Raw genomic sequence first — 7674 nt, 5'->3', positions numbered from 1 at the left:
TCAAACGACGATCGACGACGCCGTCGTCGAACGGATCATCAAGGAGTGTCGCGTTCTGAAGCTGCTGGCGATCGACGGCGGTGTGCGGCTTACGGCGAGCTTGCTGGAGATTTTCCAGCGTGGACTGGCGAGCAATTAAACGGGCAAAACTTTTCTCACGAACTTAATGAAAGAATAAACAAAAGTGCTTAAACATCTTAACAAAAATGGTCGTATCATTTTTTCCTTGTTTCACGTTCCACGAAAACATATCGACTTGGAACTAGAAACGATGCAAATTGATGAGCGGTTTTGCCGGATAAGTTTAGTCCGAAAGAATCATAATGAGTGGTTCTGCAAGATGTCAGGCCACGTCATACAGCTTAAAATAGGTATTAAAGATCATTGCCAATCGGGAAATAGTTTTTTTTTATCTGGCAACCCTATCCAAAGTTATGAGCTTTTGGGTGATGTTTGATGCCTATAAATCAGATTCATAACACGCACCGTAAGTCAGAAGGTCCTCCTCTTAAGCCAAAGCCAAAGCCAGTTTAGTAAATATCAAGACATCTTCAGGCCACCAAAAATGTCTCAATATTGACTCAACTGGAGAACAATAAAATTCATTTGGTAATGAGTAAATATCTAAAATTTCGCGAATTATTTCGAGACCTGTAATTTGTTTTTTTTTTTAGTCCGAAAGATTCATAATGAGTGGTTCTGCAAGATTGCAAAAAATAAAAATAATTATAAATATTGAAATAACAAGCCATGGATTCAATTTTTGAAGGGGAAAAAGTGTTTCAAAATGCATTTTACACTAGTTCAGTTGTTTTGATTAGACAAAAACAAAAAATTTAGCGAAAAAAAAAACTTTTTGCGATAATAAACATCGAACATTTTCATAAATTCAAAAGATTTTAAATCAACCCAAACATGCTAAAAATGATCCAAAACGCAGGGGAATGCATTTTAACTTGATTTCAGCTGATTGCACTTAAATTTCCATTGAAATTTTGAAGTTTTTTGAATTTTTTTTTTGCCCCCTGATTTTTCGGGCCAACTTTGAAGGAAGGGTGACAAAAAACTTTAAATAAAATTTGTACTAGCCTTACTGAAAAATTATACAGTGGCATGACCGTAACTATGATTTGAGCATTTTGAAAATAAGGCTTGCAATTTGAAATTTAGTTTTTTGCCCTCCTCTCCTCGGCCTTGACCAGATCCGAGTGACAAAAAATAAATGACAATTTGTACCATTTTTAAAAATATCAAAATGCTCATTTTTCTTAATTTTCTAATGTGTTAAAAAATTGCATATTTTGCGTTGAGTTTAGAATAGTTCAAAATCTGATAACAAAGTTATAATTTTTTTTAAAAGATGATTTTTGAAAAAACTTTTGGCATTTGAAGGCATTTTTTTATGTTCAGTTTTTAACAGTCTAAAAATATTTTCGGAAGGCTGAGAAAATGTCCTACAATGTCCATTATAAGATTTAAAAGATCGTTTTGCTGATTACAGGAATATTGCCTCATAAAGTATTATATTTGTGAAAAAATGAGTTTTTCTCAATTTTTTTTTCTAACTGACGATATCTTCGATTCGATTTTCAATTTATTTAAAAGAGGAACTTTTGTGAAATTTTGTATTCTCTGCAATGAAATATTGTAGAAACCAGAATAATATTAGGAAATGTGGTTAAGTTTTTTTAAGTTGAGCAATTCTCTGAGATTTCGGTCATTCGATTTTTTTTTGTATTTTTTAATCAGGCTGAAACTTTTTTGGTGCCATCGGTATGCCAAAAGAAGCCATTTGCATCTTTAGTTTGTCCATATTACTTTCCATACTAATTTGGCAGCTGTCCATACAAAAATGATATGTGAAAATTCAAAAATCTGTATCTTTTAAAGGAATTTTGTGATCGATTTGGTGTCTTCGGCAAAGTTGTTGGTATGGATGTGGGCTACAATGAAAAAAAAATGATACACGGTTAAAAAAATTGGTGATTTTTTATTTCACTTTTTGTCACTAAAGATTTGCAAAAAAAACACTATTTTCATTTTTTTTTTTGATATGTTAAATATAGAGAATTTTCTCAGCTCTTCAAATTTTTTTTTTCAGAAATGGGCAAACATGGGCACTGTTTTTGAAGAATCAATACGACTATTTTGAAAAAAGTTACATGAAAATGGCTATAACTTGAAAACGGTGCACTTTATCAAAATTTCACTTAAGTACTTTTTGATTGCAAATTCAATTTTACATCGAAAAATGAAATTGAAATTTTTTTGCGACCAAAAAAGTTTCAACTGGATTTAAAAAAATCAAACATTAAAATTAAAGAAAAAAGACCGATTTCGTAGAGAACTGCTCAGTTGTCAACTTAATTAAAAAAATAATTATTTTTATCGAAAAAAGCTGAGAATTACCAAAAAAAAATTACTTTGAAAATAAAACTTTTTAACTTGGCATAGACAAAGTTTCATCCGAATTAAAACGAGGAAAAATCGATTTGTTAAAACGTAGATAATTACTCATCTGTAACAAAAATTATGAATATTTTTGAGACTTATTGCAGATTTTAAAAGTTCTTTTTAAACCAGTAACATTTTTTTAAGTATTGTCAAAAATTTTTGAGTTTTTTGGTTTTTTTTTCATTTCAGGCTGGGGGTTAATTCTCGATTCTCAATTTTAAATCCTCAGTTTCCAATTTTTAATTTTGTAAATTGTGTAAATATTGTAAAATTTGTAACTTTGGTAACTTTGGTAAATTTTGTAAATTTTGTAAATTTTGTAAATTTTGTAAATTTTGTCAATTTTGTCAATTTTGTAAATTTTGTAAATTTTGTCAATTTTGTCAATTTTGTCAATTTTGTCAATTTTGTCAATTTTGTCAATTTTGTCAATTTTGTCAATTTTGTCAATTTTGTCAATTTTGTCAATTTTGTCAATTTTGTCAATTTTGTCAATTTTGTCAATTTTGTCAATTTTGTCAATTTTGTCAATTTTGTCAATTTTGTCAATTTTGTCAATTTTGTCAATTTTGTCAATTTTGTCAATTTTGTCAATTTTGTCAATTTTGTCAATTTTGTCAATTTTGTCAATTTTGTCAATTTTGTCAATTTTGTCAATTTTGTCAATTTTGTCAATTTTGTCAATTTTGTCAATTTTGTCAATTTTGTCAATTTTGTCAATTTGGTCAATTTGGTCAATTTTGTCAATTTTGTCAATTTTGTCAATTTTGTCAATTTTGTCAATTTTGTCAATTTTGTCAATTTTGTCAATTTTGTCAATTTTGTCAATTTTGTCAATTTTGTCAATTTTGTCAATTTTGTCAATTTTGTCAATTTTGTCAATTTTGTCAATTTTGTCAATTTTGTCAATTTTGTCAATTTTGTCAATTTGGTCAATTTTGTCAATTTTGTCAATTTTGTCAATTTTGTCAATTTTGTCAATTTTGTCAAATTGTCAATTTTGTCAATTTTGTCAATTTTGTCAATTTTGTCAATTTGGTCAATTTTGTCAATTTTGTCAATTTTGTCAATTTTGTCAATTTTGTCAATTTTGTCAATTTTGTCAATTTTGTCAATTTTGTCAATTTTGTCAATTTTGTCAATTTTGTCAATTTTGTCAATTTTGTCAATTTTGTCAATTTTGTCAATTTTGTCAATTTTGTCAATTTTGTCAATTTTGTCAATTTTGTCAATTTTGTCAATTTTGTCAATTTTGTCAATTTTGTCAATTTTGTCAATTTTGTCAATTTTGTCAATTTTGTCAATTTTGTCAATTTTGTCAATTTTGTCAATTTTGTCAATTTTGTCAATTTTGTCAATTTTGTCAATTTTGTCAATTTTGTCAATTTTGTCAATTTTGTCAATTTTGTCAATTTTGTCAATTTTGTCAATTTTGTCAATTTTGTCAATTTTGTCAATTTTGTCAATTTTGTCAATTTTGTCAATTTTGTCAATTTTGTCAATTTTGTCAATTTTGTCAATTTTGTCAATTTTGTCAATTTTGTCAATTTTGTCAATTTTGTCAATTTTGTCAATTTTGTCAATTTTGTCAATTTTGTCAATTTTGTCAATTTTGTCAATTTTGTCAATTTTGTCAATTTTGTCAATTTTGTCAATTTTGTCAATTTTGTCAATTTTGTCAATTTTGTCAATTTTGTCAATTTTGTCAATTTTGTCAATTTTGTCAATTTTGTCAATTTTGTCAATTTTGTCAATTTTGTCAATTTTGTCAATTTTGTCAATTTTGTCAATTTTGTCAATTTTGTCAATTTTGTCAATTTTGTCAATTTTGTCAATTTTGTCAATTTTGTCAATTTTGTCAATTTTGTCAATTTTGTCAATTTTGTCAATTTTGTCAATTTTGTCAATTTTGTCAATTTTGTCAATTTTGTCAATTTTGTCAATTTTGTCAATTTTGTCAATTTTGTCAATTTTGTCAATTTTGTCAATTTTGTCAATTTTGTCAATTTTGTCAATTTTGTCAATTTTGTCAATTTTGTCAATTTTGTCAATTTTGTCAATTTTGTCAATTTTGTCAATTTTGTCAATTTTGTCAATTTTGTCAATTTTGTCAATTTTGTCAATTTTGTCAATTTTGTCAATTTTGTCAATTTTGTCAATTTTGTCAATTTTGTCAATTTTGTCAATTTTGTCAATTTTGTCAATTTTGTCAATTTTGTCAATTTTGTCAATTTTGTCAATTTTGTCAATTTTGTCAATTTTGTCAATTTTGTCAATTTTGTCAATTTTGTCAATTTTGTCAATTTTGTCAATTTTGTCAATTTTGTCAATTTTGTCAATTTTGTCAATTTTGTCAATTTTGTCAATTTTGTCAATTTTGTCAATTTTGTCAATTTTGTCAATTTTGTCAATTTTGTCAATTTTGTCAATTTTGTCAATTTTGTCAATTTTGTCAATTTTGTCAATTTTGTCAATTTTGTCAATTTTGTCAATTTTGTCAATTTTGTCAATTTTGTCAATTTTGTCAATTTTGTCAATTTTGTCAATTTTGTCAATTTTGTCAATTTTGTCAATTTTGTCAATTTTGTCAATTTTGTCAATTTTGTCAATTTTGTCAATTTTGTCAATTTTGTCAATTTTGTCAATTTTGTCAATTTTGTCAATTTTGTCAATTTTGTCAATTTTGTCAATTTTGTCAATTTTGTCAATTTTGTCAATTTTGTCAATTTTGTCAATTTTGTCAATTTTGTCAATTTTGTCAATTTTGTCAATTTTGTCAATTTTGTCAATTTTGTCAATTTTGTCAATTTTGTCAATTTTGTCAATTTTGTCAATTTTGTCAATTTTGTCAATTTTGTCAATTTTGTCAATTTTGTCAATTTTGTCAATTTTGTCAATTTTTGTCAATTTTGTCAATTTTGTCAATTTTGTCAATTTTGTCAATTTTGTCAATTTTGTCAATTTTGTCAATTTTGTCAATTTTGACAATTTTGTCAATTTTGTCAATTTTGTCAATTTTGTCAATTTTGTCAATTTTGTCAATTTTGTCAATTTTGTCAATTTTGTCAATTTTGTCAATTTTGTCAATTTTGTCAATTTTGTCAATTTTGTCAATTTTGTCATTTTGTCAATTTTGTCAATTTTGTCAATTTTGTCAATTTTGTCAATTTTGTCAATTTTGTCAATTTTGTCAATTTTGTCAATTTTGTCAATTTTGTCAATTTTGTCAATTTTGTCAATTTTGTCAATTTTGTCAATTTTGTCAATTTTGTCAATTTTGTCAATTTTGTCAATTTTGTCAATTTTGTCAATTTTGTCAATTTTGTCAATTTTGTCAATTTTGTCAATTTTGTCAATTTGGTCAATTTTGTCAATTTTGTCAATTTTGTCAATTTTGTCAATTTTGTCAATTTTGTCAATTTTGTCAATTTTGTCAATTTTGTCATTTTTTCAATTTTGTCATTTTTTTACAAAACTTGAACCCAGTAGGCTTATTTTCTAGTTGACAGCAACTTTCAAGCCACGACCCCGAAAAGCTTCTCAAAAACAATTTCCTCAACGATGGCAACTCCCGAGGAGCAAAAGCTGGACCTCCACTTCAAGGAAGATCTGAGCGCCATATTTTCGCTCTCCTTCCTGTACGGACCGGAAGGTATTCCGAAATTTCTTTTTTTAAGTAATCAAATAGTTTAAAAAATGATCTTCCAGTCCGCGCAGCGATCAAACCGTGGACCGCCGTCTTCTACGCGATGGGCTCGAACCTTCTGGACAAGCAGATGCGCAACCGGTACACGGCCTACCTGCTGATGCAGCTCGAGGTCAACCGGGGCGTGTTGACGCGCCCTTTTGACGGCGCACCGCCCGAGCACATCTCCGACCCGTTGGCGAAAGTTGTCGTAAGTGATTTATTTGTGAAATTTCTGGAGGAACTTGCCTAATTTTAGGCGTTTTTTTTGGTTTTTAAAGGACGCCGAAGAGTACATTCGCTTTTTTGAAAAGTGCGAAAAGTTTTACCTGTCCAAGAAGCACCACGTCGGGGGCGGGGACGAACCGTTCCAGGAGCACCGGATGAGTCCGGCGGAGTTCCTGTACCGGCTGCCGCCGATCTCGGACGGGCTGATTGCGTACGGGGCGTGCTTCAGCAAGGTGGAGTGAGGGCGGTTAATGAACTCTTTGGAATGTTTTGATATGATTTGTTGGAATAAATGATTTAATTTTTGGATTTATTTACTTTTACGGACTTCAAGATTTGTATCTTAACTTAGATTTTTTCGATCGTCTCCTGTATTACGGACTTCAAGATCCAAATAAGCATTTCTGAGTATAGTTGATTTGAAGTGTGTTCCAGGTTTATCTTCGTCACAGGTAAGTACTTATTCTGTCAACTGTCTACTGTCAATTAGGTGTAATTTCAGGTTCTGTTTCAGTTTCTGTTTCAGTTTCTGTTTCAGTTTCTGTTTCTGTTTCAGTTTCTGTTTCAGTTTCTGTTTCAGTTTCTGTTTCAGTTTCTGTTTCAGTTTCTGTTTCAGTTTCTGTTTCAGTTTCTGTTTCAGTTTCTGTTTCAGTTTCTGTTTCAGTTTCTGTTTCAGTTTCAGTTTCAATTCAATGTCAGCTCAGTTTAAAGTCGGACTAATTATTCGTAGAACACTCCAACCCAACCCTGCCAGAAAAGCAACAGACCCTCACTCAAAAGACAACATTTGCTCTGCCTGAAAGGTAATCAAAAGTATGTCATGTGTACAACCCTGAGCTCTTTCAAAAGCAAATTAATTTACACATTCCCTTACCTGCACTGGTGCAGTACTCGGAAAGAAAATTATTTTCCCAGCAAACAAATCCAGTTGTGCAAACAGTCAGTTTTCACTGTTTCTCAAAACAGCTCATAGTTTATGCTTGAGCTGTTGTGTCTTTAAATACGGAAGAACCCAACCCCTTCCAGCGGAGCCACTTCACCACACGTTTGTAAGTGGGCCACTCCCCATGCCAGTTTTGCCATAAGGATCGAGAATACACGACGACGATGGAGATAATCCGAGCTAGACAAAATTATAGCATGTGTGGGCACACTTTGGTAGGACGAGTTTCAAGCAGTGAGGGTGGAAAATGCTTTTCCGGCACGCTCTCGTGGCCAATCGAAGGTCTAAGGGGAACTGAAACTGAAACAGAAACTGAAACAGAAACAGAAACTGAAACTGAAACTGAAACAGAAACTGAAACAGA

General features: G+C 30.0%; 1 protein-coding gene across 1 annotated transcript; it reads left to right on the top strand.

Annotated features, from left to right (window-relative positions):
- Positions 1-5932: 5932 nt before the first annotated feature.
- LOC120416249 (uncharacterized) lies at positions 5933-6684 on the top strand. Its single transcript, XM_039577951.2, has 3 exons — positions 5933-6106; positions 6163-6350; positions 6421-6684. The coding sequence occupies exons 1-3, from the start codon at positions 6016-6018 to the stop codon at positions 6607-6609; spliced, it is 468 nt and encodes a 155-aa protein (XP_039433885.1). The 5' UTR covers positions 5933-6015; the 3' UTR covers positions 6610-6684.
- The last annotated feature ends 990 nt before the right edge of the window (positions 6685-7674 follow it).

This window comes from Culex pipiens, chromosome 1 (genome assembly GCF_016801865.2).
Source record: "Culex pipiens pallens isolate TS chromosome 1, TS_CPP_V2, whole genome shotgun sequence".
In the NCBI taxonomy this organism is placed as follows: domain Eukaryota; kingdom Metazoa; phylum Arthropoda; class Insecta; order Diptera; family Culicidae; genus Culex; species Culex pipiens.
Note: the sequence above shows the minus strand (reverse complement) of the source record. Positions and strands in the feature narration are given on the sequence as shown.

Bases quoted from the DNA above. Each gene is read 5' to 3' on its own strand.
- LOC120416249 (XM_039577951.2), top strand. From the start codon at position 6,016: ATGGCAACTCCCGAGGAGCAAAAGCTGGACCTCCACTTCAAGGAAGAT. The intron at 6,107-6,162 runs GTATTCCGAAAT...ATGATCTTCCAG, and splicing joins CTTCCTGTACGGACCGGAAG to TCCGCGCAGCGATCAAACCG. The intron at 6,351-6,420 runs GTAAGTGATTTA...TGGTTTTTAAAG, and splicing joins ACCCGTTGGCGAAAGTTGTC to GACGCCGAAGAGTACATTCG.